This window comes from Bos grunniens, chromosome 14 (genome assembly GCF_055505025.1).
Source record: "Bos grunniens cultivar Pamir isolate PY7600 chromosome 14, Bosgru_T2T1.0, whole genome shotgun sequence".
NCBI classification, from domain to species: Eukaryota; Metazoa; Chordata; class Mammalia; order Artiodactyla; family Bovidae; genus Bos; species Bos grunniens.
The window spans coordinates 17,066,676-17,086,014 of record NC_141178.1 but is presented as its reverse complement, the minus strand read 5'-3'; the positions used below and the strand labels follow the sequence as shown (position 1 = coordinate 17,086,014).

The 19,339-nt window shown below is 39.6% G+C and overlaps 1 protein-coding gene and 1 pseudogene across 24 annotated transcripts in view; both read right to left on the bottom strand.

Annotated features, from left to right (window-relative positions):
* Window positions 1-14,715, bottom strand: part of VPS13B (vacuolar protein sorting 13 homolog B) — an 805,974-nt gene extending 791,259 nt beyond the window's left edge. For 9 of the 24 annotated variants that reach the window (XM_086336086.1, XM_086336073.1, XM_086336079.1 and 6 more), the window contains exons 1-2: window positions 13,755-13,790; window positions 13,113-13,293 (exon numbers count right to left, since the gene is read on the bottom strand). In XM_086336086.1, coding sequence (XP_086192212.1) covers window positions 13,113-13,259 — 147 coding nt within the window. In that variant the 5' untranslated portion in view covers window positions 13,260-13,293; window positions 13,755-13,790. Of the gene's footprint in view, window positions 1-13,112; window positions 13,294-13,556; window positions 13,791-13,818; window positions 14,264-14,644 lie in introns of those variants that run through there. The other 15 variants (XM_086336074.1, XM_086336088.1, XM_086336081.1 and 12 more) reach the window with 5 other exon arrangements.
* A 2,932-nt stretch (window positions 14,716-17,647) lies between these two features.
* Window positions 17,648-18,467, bottom strand: LOC147359108 (ferritin light chain pseudogene; annotated as a pseudogene).
* Window positions 18,468-19,339: the final 872 nt, after the last annotated feature.

The window sequence follows — 19,339 nt, the reverse complement described above, 5'->3', positions numbered from 1 at the left end:
CAGTAAACACGACTGCCCAGTTAAAAATGGTTAAGATGGTAAATTTTATGATATCTCCATTTTTACCACAAAATAAAAATAAATTTAAAACAGGACTTCAAGAATTCTAAGTTAGAAGGCTGGAAAATTCTCTCCCCAAAAAGCAGTGAAAAAACTGGACAAAGTTATTTTTAAAAAAAACAGAAATTTCAGGGGCAATGAGGGAAGGCTACCCTGAAGTCATGAACCAGCTGGTGCAAGAAAAAGAACAGCAGACCAGCCAGAAAATTATCAGAGTAATCAAGAGAACAAGAAAGCCAAGGATGGCCTTGCTCTGACCCCATTATTCCTGGTAACCTGGAAAGCTGTATGTATATGCCAGGTTGTGCTTACTTGGGCAACGTTGGAAAGACCCTTAATAATCTACTCATTCATGGCTGACCAAGAAGCCTTGTAAACATATGGATCAGATCTGTAAACTCCTTTGAAAGCATATCTAGTACATGTGTATGTCCCATACCAAAGAGAAGAAGAAGCCTTATTGGTTCAAAAGTTCTAACAACCTCTAGCCAATCACTTGCAGATGACTCAGTTATAGTGATCCAGGGGTAATCCCTAGAAATCCAAGCCTAAAAACAGAAAGAATGGAGAGAGAAAAAAGAAAACTGAGAACAGTTATCAGAGATCACATACTACAGGGGAAAACAGACACCACAAACTTATCCCAGGCAAGTCACTAAACAACAAGCCAACAGCAACAACAAATATCCCCAGAGGCAAGAAATTAGAATGCAGAGTTGCTACAATATATTATGCAAAATGTCCAGTTTTCAACTAAACATTGTGAAACATGAAAAGTTTACAAAAGTAGTTAATAGAGACTATCTTTGAGGATGCTCAAATGCAGGACTTAAAACATTATAAATATGTTCATTATAAATATGTTAAATAATTAAAGAATTACATGACAATGATTCATTGAATAGAAAATATCAAGAATGAGAAATTACAAAAAAGAAGCAAATGGAAATTCTGGAGTTGAAAAGAACAATAAATGAAATTGGGACTTCCTTGGTGTTTCAGTGGTTAAGAATCTACCCTTCAATGCAAGGGATTCAGGTTCGATCCCTGGTCGGGAAACTAAGCCCATGCACCATAACTACTGAGCCCCCACACCACAATGACAGAACCTCTGTGCCACAACAAAATATTCCACCTGCCTCAGCTAAGACCCAACACAACCAAACAGATAAATTTCTTAGGAGTACAATAAATGAACTTAAAAATTCACTGAGAGACTTCAACATGAGATTTGAGCTGGCAGGAAAAGAATCAGCAAATTCATACCAAGACATATCAAAACAAAAGTTTTGAAAGTCTGGAACAAAAAGAAAACCTTGAAGGCAGAAACAGAAAATCAACATGTTACATATAAGAAAATTCTTCATAAGTTCAGCTCAGTAAAGTCGCTCAGTTGTGTCCAACTCTTTGTGACCACATGAACCGCAGCACGCTAGGCCTCCCTGTCTATCACCAACTCCTGGAGTTCACACAAACTCATGTCCACTGAGTCGGTGATGCCATCCAACCATCTCATCCTCTGTCGTCCTCTTCTCCTCCTGCCCTCAATTTTTCCCAGCATCAGGGTCTTCTCTAATGAGTCAGTTCTTTGCATCAGGTAGCCAAAATATTAGAGTTTCAGCTTCAGCATCAGTCCTTCCAATGAACACCCAGGACTGAACTCCTTTAGGATGGACTGGCTGGATCTCCTTGCAGTCCAAGGGACTCTCAAGAGTCTTCTCCAACACCACAGTTCAAAAGCATCAATTCTTCCGCACTCAGCTTTCTTTATAGTCCAACTCTCACATCCATACGACTACTGGAAAAACCATAGCCTTGACTAGACGGAACTTTGTTGACAAACTAAAGTCTCTGCTTTTTAATATACTGTCTAGGTTGGTCGTAACTTTCCTTCCAAGGAGTAGGCGTCTTTTCATTTCATGGCTACAATCAAAATCTGCAGTGATTCTGGAGCCCCAAAAAATAAAGTCAGCCACTGTTTCCCCATCTATTTGCCATGAAGTGATGGGACCAGATGCCATGATCTTAGTTTTCTGAATGTTGAGCTTTAAGCCAACTTTTTCACTCTCTTCTTTCACTTTCATCAAGAGGCTCTTTAGTTCTTCTTCACTTTCTTCCATAAGGGTGGTGTCATCTGCATATCTGAGGTGATTGATATTTCTCCCGGCAATCTTGATTCCAGCTTGTGCTTCTTCCAGCCCAGTGTTTCTCATGACGTACTCTGCATAGAAGTTAAATAAGCAGGGTGACAAGATACAGCCTTGATGGACTCCTTTTCCTATTTGGAACAAGTCTGTTGTTCCATGTCCAGTTCTAACTGTTGCTTCCTGACCTGCATATAGGTTTCTCAAGAGGCAGGTCAGGTGGTCCAGTATTCCCATCTCTTTCAGAATGTTCCACAGTTTATTGTGATCCACTCAGTCAAAGGCGTTGGCATAGTCAATAAAGCAGAAACAGATGTTTTCCTGGAACTCTCTTGCTTTTTCGATGATCCAGCGGATGTTGGCAATTTGATCTCTGGTTCCTCTGCCTTTTCTAAAACCAGCTTTAATATCCGGAAGTTCAAAGTTCACGTACTGCTGAAGCCCAGCTTGGAGAATTTTGAGCATTACTTTACTAGCGTGTGAGATGAGTGCAATTGTGTGGTAGTTTGAGCATTCTTTAGCATTGCCTTTCTTTGGGATTGGAATGAAAACAGATCTTTTCCAGTCCTGTGGCCACTGCTAAGTTTTCCAAATGTGCTGGCATATTGAGTGCAGCACTTTAACAGCATCCTCTTCCAGGATTTCAAATAGCTCAACTGGAATTCCATCAGCTCCACTAGCTTTGTTCATAGAGATGCTTCCTAAGGCCCACTTGACTTCACATTCTAGGATGTCTAGCTCTACGTGAGTGATCACACCATTGTGATTATCTGGGTCATGAAGATCTTTTTTGTACAGTTCTTCTGTGTATTGCTGCCACCTCTTCTTAATATCTTCTGCTTCTGTTAGGTCCATACCATTTCTGTCCTTTACTGAGCCCATCTTTGCATGAAATGTTTCCTTGGTATCTCTAATTTTCTTGAAGAGATCTCTAGTCTTTCCCAATCTATTGTTTTCCTCTATTTCTCTGCATTGATTGCTGAGGAAGCTTTCTTATCTCTCCTTGCTATTCTCTGGAACTCTGCATTCAAATGGGTATGTCTTTCCTTTTCTCCTTTGTTTTTCGCTTCCCTTCTTTTCACATCTATTTGTAAGTCCTCCTCAAACAGCCATTTTGCTTTTTTGCATTTCTTTTTCTTGGAGATGATCTTGATCCCCGTCCCCTGTACAATGTCACAAACTTCCATCCATAGTTCATCAGGCACTCTGTCTATCAGATCTAGTCCCTTAAGTCTATTTCTCACTTCCACTGTATAATCATAAGGGATGTAGGTTAAAAGCTAACTTCTCATTACAAACAATAAAGGCAAGAAGGCAGATACATGACATATTTAAATAACAAATGAAAACTAACTCTCAATCCAAAATCCTTTATCTAGCAAAACTAACCTTCAAAAATGAAGGCATACCCAAATCAAGTTTCAGATAATTCTCTGTAACAGAATACTAGAAGTTCTTCAGGCGAAAAGGAAGGAAGACTCGACGCAGCAAGTCACTTCCTTTAAAAAAAAAAAAAAGGCAATTACTAGGCTTCCCTGGTGGTACACTAGTTAAGAATCTGCCTGCCAATGAAGGTGACATGGGTCTGATCCCTGGTCAGGAAGATCCCACATGACCAGAACAACTAAGCCTGTGTGCTACAAGTACTGAGACTGCACGCTGCGACTACTGAAGCCCGAGCGAGACCTCTAGAGCCTGTGCTCTCACAGGAGGGGCCACTGCGATGAGAGGACTGTGCACCACAGCGAGGAACGGCCTCCATTCCTGGTAACTAGAGAGAGCCCATGTGCAGCAACAAAGACCCAGAGTAGCCAGAAAAAAATTTTTTTAAACAGCAATTACAAAAAACAACTTAACATGATATTAGGTTTATAACAGAGATACAATATATGTAGAAATACCACCACAAACGAGGGAGAAGAAATGAAGCTATAGTGGAGAAATTTCTTTATTTTGATGGAATAAAGTTAGCATTAATCTCAAATTAGCATTAAGTTACCATTGATCTTAAAATAAAGAAGGTAGCAAAGGATTATGAGAGAAACAAAAAAGACCTGAGACACACAAAAAATAGCAAAATGGAAGAAAGAAATCCAATCATGAAAGAGAGAATAGATTAAATATTTCAATCAAAAGGCAAAGGCTGTCAGACTGGATTTTTAAAAACTAGTAAGATTCAACTGTATGCTCTCTAGAAGAAACATACTTTAGATTCGAAAACACAAATAGACTGCAAATGACAAAAAAGTGTTTTTCATTTTAATGTATCATTTTTCCATATACATAAGGACAACAGATTGGTGGTTTCCAGAGGCAAAAGGTGGTAAGTGAACAAAATGGGTGAAGGTGGTCAAAAGAAACAAGTTTCCAGTTAAAAAACTTTTTAAATCCTGGGATATAATATATAGCATAGTGAGTACAGCTAATAACTGTATAGCATATTTGAAAGGTGCAAGGAGTAAATTTTAAAAGTTCTCATCACAAGAAAAAAATTTTTAAACTATGGATGGTGACAGATGTTACCTGGGCTTACTTTGGTGACCATTTTGCAACACACACAGATCATTACATTGTATACCTGGCACTACATGTCTATTATACCATAATAAAAAATAATAATAATAAACAAGATCCCAGGAAGCTATGTGATCCAGTTTCTTGCTTAAATACATCAAATCACCATATTTTCTTGCTCTCTAGGGAAACAGTATTCTATTTTAGGCATATAGAGAATTTTCATTTCTACTATCTTAATTTCCAGCAGCATTTTCCCCTGTTTTTTATATGACTGTGCTCCAATGCAAGTAAGTATTAGGAACAATTAAAAACAGTTCATCCCTCAAGACTTCCCTGGGATTAAGACTTTGCACTTCCACTGCAGGGGGAGTGCATCCTGATCCTTGATCTGTGAACTAAGATTCTCCATGCTTCGGGATTGGGCCAAAAAAACAAATAAGTTTATCCCAGTCATAGGGTGAAAACAGTATTAAGCAGATGAAATTTTAAAGAGTTGTTGAAGCCAAATAACATTCCTGTAAATCATTCAAAAGTATGTTACCAGGCTTCAAGAAATACAACACAAGGCAAAAGTGGTAAGATAGTTTAAAATGCGATGCATTTTAAACTGCAGTTTAAAATGCAGTACAGAGGGGGAAAAACAAAAAATGCTTCATGCAACCAGTAACGATAAGAGAAGTAGATCAATTATACTACTGTTTTCTTTTTTAGTCTCTAAGACATGTCTGACTCTTCTGGGACCCCATGGACTGTAGTCTGCCAGGCTCCTCTATCTATGGGATTTCCAAGGCAAGAATACTGGAGTGGGTTGCCATTTCCTTCACCAGGGGATCTTCCTGACCCAGGAATCAAACCAGCATCTCCTGCACTGGCAGGTGGATTCTTTACCACTGAGCCACCAGGAAAGCCCAAATACACTATTACCAGGAAAAAACCTATATTAAGAAAAAAAACTGTTACTAAAGGTAACATGGGACATTTAATAATGATAGAAGGGTCAATTCAAGAAGAAAATATATACAAATGAACTTATTTACAAAACAGAAACAAACTCCCAGATTTTGAAAACAAAATCTATGGTTACTAAAGGGGAAACATAGGAGGTAGGGACAAATTAGGAGTTTGGGATTAAAATAAACACAATATTATATACAAAACAGATAACCAACAAGGACCTACTATATAGCACAGGGAACTCTACCCAATATTCTGTAATAACTTACATGGATAAAAAGTCTAAAAAAGAATGAGTATATGTATAACTGAATCACTTTGCTATATACCTGACACTAACACAACACTGTAAATAAACTATACACCAATGAATATTTGTAACAGAAAATATAAAACATATGAGCAAAGAAATAAACCCCAAAATATATAAAAAGTGAAAAAAGAAATAATCCAACGCTAATTTCCTTCATGGATCACAGCCTTGTTGTGCTAAAGTGGCTTGCATAACTCAATGAAGCTATGAGCCATGCCATGTAGGGCCACCCAAGACAGACAGGTCATAGTGGAGAGTTCTGATAAAACATGGTCTACTGGAAGAGGGAATGGTAAACCACTCCAGTATTCTGATCACAAGAACCTCATTGAGTGAAAGTCAGTCAGTCATGTCTGACTATTTGCAACTCAATGGACTGCAGCCCACCAAGCTCCTCTGTCCATGGGAAATTCCAAGCAAATATACTAGAGTGGGTTGCCATGCCCTTTTCCAGGGGATCTTCCCAACCCAAGGATTAAACCTGGGTCTCCTGCATACAGGCAGATTCTTTACCATGTGACCTACCAGGAAAGCCCCAAAACCCCATAAACAGTATGAAAAGGCAAAAGGATATGACACCAGAAGAGGAGCCCCACAGGTCGGAAGGTGTCCATTATACTACTGAGGAAGGCAGAGAGCAATTACTAGTAGCTCCAAAAAGAATGAAGCAGCTCGGCCAAAGCAAAAAAAAAAAACTTGGTTGTGGAAGTGTCTGGTGGTGAAACTGAAGTCTGAAGTTGTAAAGAATAATACTGCATAGGAACCTGGAATGTTAGTTGCATGGATCAAGGTAAACTAGACATGGTCAAACAGGAGATGGCAAGAGTAAACATCAACATCTTAGGAATCAATGAACTAAAATGGATGGGAATGGGCGAATTTAATTCCCTACTACTGTGGGAAAGAATCCCTTAGAAGAAATGAAATAGTCTTCATAGTCTTGAACAAAAGAGTCTGAAATGCAGTACTTGGGTGCAATCTCAAAAACAACAGAGGAATGGCAGAGGAACCAGAGATCAAATTGCAATGTTCACTAGATCATAGAGAAAGCAAGGGAATTCCAGAAAAAACATCTATTTCTGCTTAACTGACTGTGAAAGACTTTGACTGTGTGGATGACAACAAACTGTGGAAAATTCTTTAAAAGATGGGAATACCAGACCACGTTACTTGTCTCCTGAGAAACTTGTATGTAGGTCAAGAAGCAACAGTTAGAACCTTATACGAAACAACTGACGGACTCAAAATTATAGTGAGTACATCAAGCTCACTATATTGTCACCCTGCTTATTTAACTTACATGCAGAGTACATCATGCAAAATGTCAGACTAGATGAATCACAAGCTACAATCAATATTGCTGGGAGAAATAACAACCTCACATATGCAGATGATACCACCATAATGGCAGAAAGTGAAGAGGAACTAAAGAGTCTCTTGATGAAGGTGAAAGACGAGAGTGAAAAAACAGACTTAAAACTCAACATTCAAGAAACTAAGGTCATTGCATCTGATCCCATCACTCCATGGCAACTAGAAGGGGAAAAAGTAGAAGCAGTGACAGATTTTATTTTCTTGGGCTCCAAAAATCATTACAGATGGTGACTGCAGCCATGAAATTAAAAGATGCTCTCTCCTTGGAAGAAAAGCTATGACAAACCTAAACACAGTATTAAAAAGCTCAGACATCACTTTGCTGACAAAGGTCTATCTAGTCAAAGCTATGGTTTTTCCAGTAGTCATGTACAGACGTGAGAGTTGGACCATAAAGAAGGCTGAACGCCAAAGAATTGATGCTTTCGAACTCTTGTACTGGAGAAGATTCCTGAGAGTCCCTTGGACTACAAGGAATCAAACCAGTCAATCTTAAAGGAAATCAACTCTGAATATTCATTGGAAGGACTGATGCTGAAGCTCCAACACTTTGGTCACCTGATGTGAAGAGGTGACTCACTGGAAAAGACCCTGATGCTGGGCAAGACTGAAGGCAAAAGGAGAAGAGGGTGGCAGAGGATGAGATGGTTAGATAGCATAACCGGCTCAATGGACATGAATCTGAGCAAACTCCAAGAGACAATGAAAGACAGAGAAGCTGGCGTGCTGCAGTCCATGGGGTCACAGAGTCAGACACAACCTAGCAACTGAACAATGACAACACTAATCATGGAAACTTGAATACCTCACTTACAACAATGAATACAACAACAGACAGAAAATCAACAAATATATAGAAGACCTGAAAAATACTGTCAACCAATTTTGACCTGACAGCTATAAACCATTCCATCCAACAACTGCAAAAATACAGTGCTATTTCAAGGAAAATCAGGAAAAGTTTGAATTGAATGAAAATGAAAACACAACATACCAAAATGTATAGGATACAGCCAGCTAAAGACATTTATAGTTGTAAATGCCTATAGTAGAAAAGGGGAAATTTCTCAAATCAATAATCGAGGCTTCTGCCTGAAGACAGCAGAAAAACAAACTAAATAAGGTAACTGAAACCGAACAAACACACACAAGGACCACAAAACCAAATAAAGGTAGAAAGAAAGAGAGAAAGGGGGTACATGCAGTTAAACTACTGTAAGATCACTGAGAAAATGGTAAGAATGTTATAATAATTTAAGGTAGATGCTAGTAAGTCAAATATCCATTTTGTGATCTTTAGAGAAGCAACAGAAATAATTTTTTATAATGAAAAAGACTTTAAGGCAAGAAGAATTACTAGAATGAAAGAGGGACACATTTCAGAATGATTTTTTAAGTGTATTCAAAAATAAGAGCCTCTTGATGAAAACGAAACAGGAGAGTGAAAAAGTTGGCTTAAAGCTCAACATTCAGAAAACGAAGATCATGGCCTCTGGTCCCATCACATCATGGCAAATAGATGGGCAAACAGTGGAAACGGTGTCAGACTTTATTTTTGGGGGCTCCAAAATCACTGCAGATGGTGACTGCAGCCATGAAATTAAAAGACACTTACTCCTTGGAAGGAAAGTTATGACCAACCTAGATAGCATATTCAAAAGCAGAGATATTACTTTGCCAACAAAGATCCGTCTAGTCAAGGCTATGGTTTTTCCAGTGGTCATGTATGAATGTGAGAGTTGGACTGTGAAGAAAGCTGAGCGCTGAAGAATTGATGCTTTTGAACTGTGGTGTTGGAGAAGACTGTTGAGAGTCCTTTGGACTGCAAGGAGATCCAACCAGTCCATCCTAAAGATTAGTCCTGGGTGTTCATTGGAAGGACTGATGCTGAAGCTGAAACTCCAATACTTTGGCCAGTTCATGCAAAGAGTTGACTCATTGGGAAAGACTCTGATGCTGGGAGGCATTGGGGGGCAGGAGAAGAAGGGGACGACAGAGGAAGAGACGGCTGGATGGCATCACCGACTCAATGGACATGAGTTTGGGTAAACTCCAGAAGTCAGTGATGGACAGGGAGGCCTGGCATGCTGCGATTCATGGGGTCACAGAGAGTCAGACACGACTGAGTGACTGTACTGAACTGATGAAAGTGAAAAAGGAGAGTGAAAAAGTTGGCCTAAAACTCAACATTAAGAAAACTAAGATCATGGCATCCAGTCCCATCAATTCATGGAAAATAGATGGGGAAACAATGGAAACAGTGACAGACTTTATTTTTGGGGGTTCCAAAATCACTGAAGATGGTAACTGCAGCCATGAAATTAAAAGATGCTTACTCCTTGGAAAGGGCACTTACTCCTTGGAAAGGGCACTCCTTGGAAGAAAAACTATGACCAACCTAGACAGCATATTAAAAAGCAGAGACATTACTTTGTCAACAAAGATCCATCTAATCAAAGCTATGGTTTTTCCATTAGTCATGTATGGATCTGAGACCTGGACTGTAAAGAAAGCTGAGCACAGAAGAATTGATGCTTTTAAACTGTGGTATTGGTGAAGACTCTTGAGAGTCCCTTGGACTGCAAGGAGATCCAACCAGTCCATCCTAAAGGAGATTAGTCCTGGGTTTTCATTGGAAGGACTGATGCTGAAATACTTTGGCCACCTTATACAAAGAACTGACTCATTGGAAAAGACCCTGATGCTGAGAAAGACTGAAGGCAGGAGGAGAGGGGGACAACAGAGGATGAGATGGCTGGATGGCATCACCGACTTGATGGACATGAGTCTGAGTTAGCTCCGGGAGTTGGTGATGGACAGGGAAGCCTGGCATAGACAGCATAGACCCCATAGACAGCAGCCCAACCAGGCTTCCCCATCCCTGGGATTCTCCAGGCAAGAACACTGGAGTGGGCTGCCATCTCCTTCTCCAATGCATGAAAGTGAAGAGTGAAAGTTACAATCCCTGGGGTCACAAAGAGTCAGACATGCCTGAGCAAATGAACTGAACTGAAAAATAAGATATCAAAACACTATACCTGTATGTACTGAACAATGTAACTTCAAGACACATAAAGTGAATGTTGACAAAACTATAAAAAGGAAGTAGACAAATTCACAATCATAGTTGGAGATGTTAACCATTAAGGTAACTCTCTCTGTAATTAACAGAACAAGCAGACAATGAAAATCTATATGGATATGTAAGATTTGAAGAACTTGAGTAACCAATTTGAAGCAACTGACATTTATGGAAGAAAAAGGCAACAACTGTAGGATACATGTCTCTCATCAATTACACATGAAATATTTCCAAAAATAAAAAGTCATGACTACATACTGAGTCAAATTATAATGGATCAAAATCACAGAGAATATGCTTAACAATTTGAATTAAATTAGAAATCAATAACAGAAAGATAATCAGCTATTCCCTAAATGCCTGAAAATTAAGCAACACACTTCTAAGTAACCCTTGAATAACCACATGCAAAAATATACGAACTTGGATACTTGTATCATATGCAAAAATTAACTCAAAGCAATCAAAGACCTAATGTTAGAGCTAAAACTATAAAACTCTTAGAAGAAAACATACAGAGAAAGTTTCATGACATTGGATTTCACAATGTTTTCTTGGATATAACATCAAAAGCCCAGGCATCAAAAAAAAAAAAAAGTGTAAGTTGGACTTGTCAAAATTTAAAACTTTAGTTCTTCAAAGGACACTATCAATAGAGTCAAAGTCAACCCACAGTGGGCAATAATACTTGCAAATCGTATCTGATATGGGACTAATACCCAAAATATATAAATAATTCCTACAACTCAGTAACAAGTACAAAAAGTTTTTAAATGAGCAAAGGACTTGAACAGACATTTCGCCAAAAAAAGATATACAAACAGTCCATAGTACACGGAAAGGCTAAAAATAACAAATTCATTGTATAACAAGCAATAACAAGAAGTAACTGTAACTCCCACACATTACTGGTGAGAATTTAAGTTGGGAAGATCCCCTGGAGAAGCAAATGACAACCTACTCCAGTATTCTTGTCTGGAGAATCCCATGGACAGAGGAGCCTGGCAGGCTACAGTCCATGGTGTTTCAAGAGTGGCATACAGCTTAGTATAAGTAAACCACCACCACCACCACACCAGAAAACTATCTGGCAATATTCATTAAACACATGCCTGCCTTCTAAGGGAAATAAACACCTATGTCCAATACAAGTATGTTCATAAGAGCTTTCTTCATAATAGCCAAAAGTAGAAAAAAATCCAAATGTATATCAAAAGGAAAATAAATATATAAAATAGGTAAAATGAATCTTTATACAATGGAATACAAGGCAATACAGAGAATAAACTATCTTTCATGCAACAACCTGAGTCAATCTTAGCCTCAATGTTAACAAAAGAATTCAAACACAAGTGATTCCCATTTATTTAAGTTTCAAGAAGAGGTTCAAGAAACTTACGTGTTGACAGAAGTGAGAACAGCAATCACCTGTCTTAGGGGTGGGGCTACTAACTACAAAGAAGCAAGGAGAGCCTTTTTGAGTGCTAGAAATATTTTATTTCTTGATCTGGATAGTGGTTACAAAGGTGTCTGCTGCTAAGTCGCTTCAGTCGTGTCCGACTCTGTGCGACCCCACAGACAGCAGCCCAACCAGGCTTCCCTGTCCCTGGGATTCTCCAGGCAAGAACACTGGAGTGGGCTGCCATCTCCTTCTCCAATGCATGAAAGTGAAGAGTGAAAGTGAAGTCGCTCAGTCGTGTCCAACTCCCAGCAACCCCATGGACTGCAGCCTACCAGGCTCCTCCATCCATGGGATCCTCCAGGCAAGAGTACTGGAGTGGGGTGCCATTGTCACCAGTATGCAAAAATTAAGCTGTATGCTTAGGATTTCTGCTCATTAAAAAACAAGGAAAATATTAAGATAATCAATCTTGGAGAGAGGACGGAGAAGAAACCAAGAATATTATTTCTCAGTGTTAACTCTAGATTATTCAACAATAGAGAAAACAGTGGGATATAACCAAAAATTATTAATAACACCACCATGGGTGTGAATTCCCTTATCTCCTAAAAAGCAATTGGTCTCTGACTCCTGAGTTTCCAGAGATAACTTGTGTATTCTCAAGGCTAATAGAATTACCTGACATATGTTAATAATAAATGTACTAAATGACCTAATAAATATAAAAACTTTGAAGTTACAGTTAATTCGCATCCGACCATTCTCACGTTGAAAAGAAAATTTTAAAAGTGATTAAGAAAGTTTTCAATTATGCTGGCATTTTCAATCTTTGTCTACTCAATATTCTGAGGATTCCATGGGTAATGTCATCTTTCCTACAAAGAGAACTTTCCTCAAGATCTAACCTTGTTGTCTTCAGGACCCCTTCATTCCCCAAAAGGGAAAAAAGGAATATAATATTTTCCAGCATCATTTAGAATCCTAGCAGTGTAAATTAGCATATTCGATTCTGGAAGAATTCTGACAAGAACAATGAAATTGTTTTTCGGTTGCGGCAATTTGGGGGATTACGATTCTAACAATCCATCACTAGCAACAAACCGTAAAAGAAAAAAATTCTGAAGAGGGTCTCTAGTTTCAAGATAGCCCTAAATACATTAGCAGAAAAACGAAGGTTTTAAAGCATAAAATCAAAATGCAGGAAAGACCAGATTACTTCTAAACAGGCTGAAAATGTTTCCAATCCGTGACAGCTGCACCGCTTACCTGCTCCAGCACATCCAATTTTAACTCCAGCTTGCTGAGAACCACGTCTCCACCCCATAGCGAAAGCTGTAGATCTGACGGCTTTAAGTTCTTGATGTAGCGATTCACATAGCTCATTAAAATGGGAGTCACATACGACTCCAGCATCTTTTAAGGTACACAGGAGTCACAAAGTCAGAAGCTGAAAGGAGGTAAAGACAGAAACAGGAGAGGGAATTAAGTCTGTGGTGCATTTCCTGAGGAAAAAGGGCATTTCTCAGGAAGGGTTGTAGAGGCCGAAAAGCAAGAGCCCCACCCCCCCCAACCCCCCACCACCAAAGCGGCCGCTCGCCTTCTCCCAGAAGCAGAGAAAACTCAAGTGGGCTTTACAGCAGCGCCTTCCTCATTAGAACAACTCCCCTCAACCCGCCCGGCGAGCAGCGGAAGGAGGAGGCGGTGGTGAACCTGAAGAAAGCTGGTCCCGGCAGTGGGAACTGAAGGGAGGCCGGGCTCGCTTTCGGCCACGGCAGCCCTTTAGCCAGCCCAGCCGCCCCGGAGGCCCTCAGCCCCCGGAACCCAGCCGCATGTACCGCCGAGGAACCAGGCCGGCTTCCCGCCTCTACCCGTCTTACGCCCTCGGCTGACACTCACGCCCAAGCGTACCGTGGCGTCTCCTCCACCTCCCGGTACCTGGCACCCGCCTCCGGAGGCGGCGCAGCGCCCTTACCGCGCCACTTCCGGGTGCGCGGCGCTCGGTGCTCGGAACGAACTGTTCCTCCCCCTGCTCGCACTCGACTCCGAGGTAGGACCGGGGTTCTCAGACCCTAGACGCCGTGCAGTGCGTCTTCTAGGAAGGGACCGCCTCGCTCGGCCAGCCCGCGCCTCCGCTCCGACCCCACTGGTGGTCGGACCAAGCTCTAGGAAGTGCGCGGGGGAGATGGGCGGACCCGTAAAGTGGAGACACCGGAGATCCGGAAGTGGCGCTGCGGGAAGACAGCCGCTTAGGTGGAGATGGATTCCGAATGAGGAAGTGCAGAGAGCCAGAGGTCCGATGAGGAGGAAGAAAGCGGGTCGTGGTCTTGAAAGCCCTCAAAACCAAGTGGTTTTCGTTTCTGTCTAGAAACGGAAGGGCTGGCAAGAACTTGGGTTCGGTGGGCAGAGCAATAGCAATAAGACTGCTGGTGGGGAAGGGTGAATTTAGATCGAAAGCTTTTGCCGGAGGAAAGGAGAAATGGAAGGAATTAGGGTGTGGTGTAGGGGACAGCGTTTTGACCAAAGGTGTAAACCAGCTTTGGCGTACTTTTTAATACTTTAGCGAAGAAGTGGTTATGCTTACATTTGTACGGGGGAAAAATAAAGAGAAAATCGTGGCGGTCTATTGGACTGCAGTTGATACATGCAACTGCAGAAAGGGGTATGAATAGCAAAAGGCAGAAATGAGACTACGGAAGAAAATGAGACTTAGAGAAAGCGAAAAGCAATAGCTGAGAGAGATTGAATTCAAAGAGTCGGTGCTGGTTATATTAAGCTGAAATGAATGTATAAAATACTACCTTTCCTTCTAGTGCCTTGAAAGCTGACACAGGCAACAAACTCAAACACGTAACACCTGGTAAACACCCAAATACTGGGCTTAAAGGGATAGCATAGGACATGCTGCCTAATTTTTGACCAATGTTTACTATTTTTAGTAATTTCTGAAGACACCTACCACTGCGTATTGAAAACAGACTTAAACCTTATAAAGTAATTAAAATATCCATCCGTGTTCTCGTTGCATTGAAAAGACTTTGTAAATACGTTCCTAAAAAAACTCTTTACTGAAAGTCAAGATTTCTTGAAAGTTTCAGAAACTGCAGTAGGAAAGAGGCACAAGTGAGGGTGCCAAGGTGTTTAGATCTGTTTTGTTAATGCAAATAAGGAACTAAGTTTCAAAAAGAAACAACGGGCGGGGCTGGGGGGGAAGGAGTTGAAAAAGGGGAAAAAGGAAGCAGCTAATGCTAATTCAGAGCAATTGTCCTCTCACAAAAAGCCTTCACGAAAAACCCAAGTAACTCGGATCTTACTAAAGCCTACTAAATCAGTCAAGTAAATTATCCAAGTAATATCTTAGTTATCTGCTTCACTTGAAAAGTGAAGGGGTTGAAGCCATGACTCAGAAGTTTTAATATAAATGGTTCAACTAATTGTATGAAACCCCTAGGAAGTCTAGAGCAGGAGCTCCAAGCCTCCTTATTTTTCTAAGCAAAGAAAAAGGGCCTAATCTTATTTGTGTGGCAATTTAACAAATCAGACCAATGTATTAAAATAAATTAGCCAGATATTTTTAATAGATTTTTACTGTGCTGTATAAACAAAATAATATCTGATCATGGAATATTAAACATTTTTTGTTTTATTATGCCATTTTTTCTCTTGGAGCCAACAAAAGAAAATTGCCAAATTCCTGCCTTGGAAAAATTATTTAGGCACTGATTTTTTTCCTTTCGTTTTAAGAATCAAAAAATAGTGGTTTTCTACCTGTTCTGCTGTGCCCTGTTTTATAAGCAGTCGAGATACATTTCATTCCTAATTGCTGTTTTTTTGTCAAATAAACAGCCCTTCCCAGATCTCCTACTGTTATGTTTTTTTATTGAGAGATATTCCCTCCCTAAAAAAATGTTTTTAAGTCTTAATAAGCCTTTGAGGCAGGATGGCTATATAGGCAGTAGTTCTCCAGAGTGAGGTGAAATTTTTTGCTTTTTTTAATTTACTTTATTTTTTAGAGCAGTTACAGGTTCGTGAAAAAATTGAGCTGAAAGTACAGAGTTCCCATATAATCTCTGCCCCCACACACGTAAAACCTTCTCCATTATTGACATCCCCCACCAGAGTGACATTGATGAATCTACATTGACATACCATTAGAACTCAACATCTATAGTTTACATTAGGGTTCACTCTTGTACTTCCTATGGATGTTGTATACCAGTAAAAATTCCTTAGCAAAGAGGAGTTTAGCAATATCCCAGAGTTGAAAACGCATTTACTCTAGCACTTCCACTTGTAAGTAATACAGTGAAAGACTTGCATATGTGAACAAGGAGACAAGCTTAACAGTATTTTGCAGCAACATTTGTAGTAGTAAAACAGTGCAAACAATTGAAGTATCAACAGGAAAAATGTGGTATATTCATATAATGAAATATTATTAATGAAAATAGAGCTATGACTTTCAAATGTTTTATTCAGTTAGAAATATAGTTTACACCATGACTCAGCTTATATATAAAAAGAAAGAGCACTTTCACAAACCTATACTTAAAAATTGAGTACATGTGGTGTATTCTATTTTCTTTGTTATTCTGTTTCTTTTTTCTAAAATAGTTCATGACCTACCAAATTAATGTGACCTGCTAATGGTTTGCAACTTGGTCTACCAAAAAAAACTGAACAAAGTTATATATTTACCAATATCTGAAAAATAAAACATAGAGAAAATAACAAATATAGCATATCACATATATAATATATATACATATACATACATGTGGCATTCCAAGAAATAGTTAGCCAAAAAGTTCCTTTGGTTTTTAAGTAGAAATGAAAGAAAACAATTATCCTTCAATAAAAAAATGAAGAAAAAAAAAGATATATTTTTCATCTTCACCATGAACTTTATTGAACAATGTACTCCATTTTGCTTCACTATCTTCTGCCATTTTTCAGGCAGCTTCATAATTCCATCTTCCCAAAACTTTCTATCATTTTGAACAAAAAAACTCTTCTTTTGGCAATGCCTTTGGCAGTCTTCCAGGGAGATGAAATTTTATCCATTAAAGGAATTTTGTAAAAACTGAAAAAAATGGAAACCCAAAGGTGCAATTTCTGGTGAATACAGTGGATGAATCAGAACTTCCCAGGCAACTTTTTGCCTGGTCATCAAAGAAACATGCATTGTTGGGATATTCTGATGGAAGATTATGTGTTTTCTGCTGAATAATTCCAGACGCTTTTTGTCAAGTATTGCCTTCAGTTGGTCTAATTGTGAGTAGTACTTGTTGGAATTAATCATTTGGATTCCCAGACACTGTTAATACAGGACAGCCTTCCAATCCCACCATATACACATCACTTTCTTTGAATGAAGGTCAGGTTTTGGTGTGACCAAATGGTGTGACCAAATGAATTAGCATTCATTTCGCTTGCCCCACAATCTCTTCCATTCCACACGATTGTACAGTATTCACTTATCATCACCCATCACAATTTGTTTTAAAAATGGAACATTTTTGTTACACTTAAGTACAGAACTGCATGCAGAAATATAATCAAGAAGGTTCTTTTCATTTAACTTATGTGGAACCCAAAAATCAAAGTGATGAACATAACCAAGCTGGTGCACTCGATCTGGATATTTGAGTATGTCTCTGCATGGTGTAACACTGATTGTTCACAATTAATGTCTGGACTCGATCACTATCAACTTCAACCATTCTACATGGTCTACCTGATCGTGGAGCATTGTCCAGCTAGATATCTCCAGCACAAAACTTCACAAACCTTTTTTTTTTTTTTTTTTTTTGCTGCTATAAGCTTTATTGTTTCCATTTGGTCCAAGGCTTGGAAGAGGGCTCCATAGTGTTAAAAAGCTGCTTAGTGTCAGCAAAGAGAGGCTTCAGGCAGAAGCCCTAACATTAGGGGGTCTCCTCAAAGGTCACTGGGCTCCAGAGGTTCTGAATCATACTTGAGGGTGAGCCTTTCAAAGAGATATTGTCCAATCCAACCTGGGAACCAGCTGGACTGCAGAGGTTGGTCAGGTGGTCACCCATCTTCTTGATGAATTTTACCTCCTCATTTAGGAAGTGGCTCTCCAAAAATTCACAAATGTGGGGGTCTGCTTGGATAGACCCTGGCCATGAAGTTCCAAAAGGGCCTGGTTAAGGTTCTTCTCCTTGAAAAGGGCAGCTTCCGTAGAGTCCTGGCTTTTACCCCACTCTTCTTGAAATGCTTCTGCACATTGGCCACTGTGCTGGTTTTGCATTTTCAAGAGACGCTCTGCACCCTCCTGCATCTCCTTGGCTAATTTATGGAAAAAGTGGCCTACACCCTCCAGAACCACATTGTCCTGGTTGAAATACAAGCCCAGAGACAAGTATGTATAGCAGGCCCACAGATGCATTTTGACCAGGCAGTTGATGGCTGCCTCCACCTCAGTGAAATAATTCTGATGAATCTTGGAGTTCATGGTTGATCATAAGGAGTTAAGCTCAAAAAATGGTGTTTCTGGTCCTGATGTTTGCAGACAGCTTAGTGGCTGATTCCAAAGCTTGCAACCAGAGAAAAGGTTGGAAGGTGGTCAGAGGCTGGAGCAAGGGGCGTCCCTGAGTCTGTTCCATCCAAGCGCTGTTGAAGCAAGAGAGAGCCGAGGGACCACTGACTGCACTGCCCACAAACCTCTTTTGAAATGTTCAGTCAGTCACAGCACCTTCTCAATACACTGCACAAATCTTTTTTAGTATGCTTCTGTTGCATTTATTATTTGTTTGAAATAATAAAGCATAAAGTCCCGAAAATGTTTATTTTACTCCATCATCATTATTAAAATGGCTACACAAAAATTCACCAATTTTGATAACTTTTTTTTAAATACATGCTGATATCTGTTTACAATACAATCTAACGAAATTGTTTTGAATGAAGTTAAAGACAATTAAGCACTACTAGAGCCACCTTATGAAAAAGTGAATGAATCTTTTCACCAACCCAATATTTATAAATTGTATTAAATATTTTGATGACACAGAGAAACACCAAATTAAAGATGGTAATTATCTCTGAAGAAGAAGAGATGGAAGAATAAAGCAGAGGAAGGGAATACAAAGTATTTCAACTCTAGCGGTAATTTTTTTTAATAATGCAAAATTTAATATTTGAGAGTTAGGATGTAAGTACATAGGCATTTTTGTATTTTTCTGTTATTGTTGTTCAGTCACTAAGTTGTGTCCAACTCTTTGCAACCCCGTGGACTGCAGCATGACAGGCCTCCCTGTCCTTCACTATCTCCCTGAGTTTGCTTAAACTCATGTCCATTGAGTCAGTGATGCCATCCAACCATCTCATCCTCTGTCACCCCCGTCTCCTGCCTTCAATCAACATCAGTGTCTTTTTCAGTGAGTCAGCTCGTCACATAAGGAGACCACAATACTGGAGCTTCAGTTTTAGCATCAGTCCTTCCAATGAATATTCAGGGTTGATTTCCTTTAGGA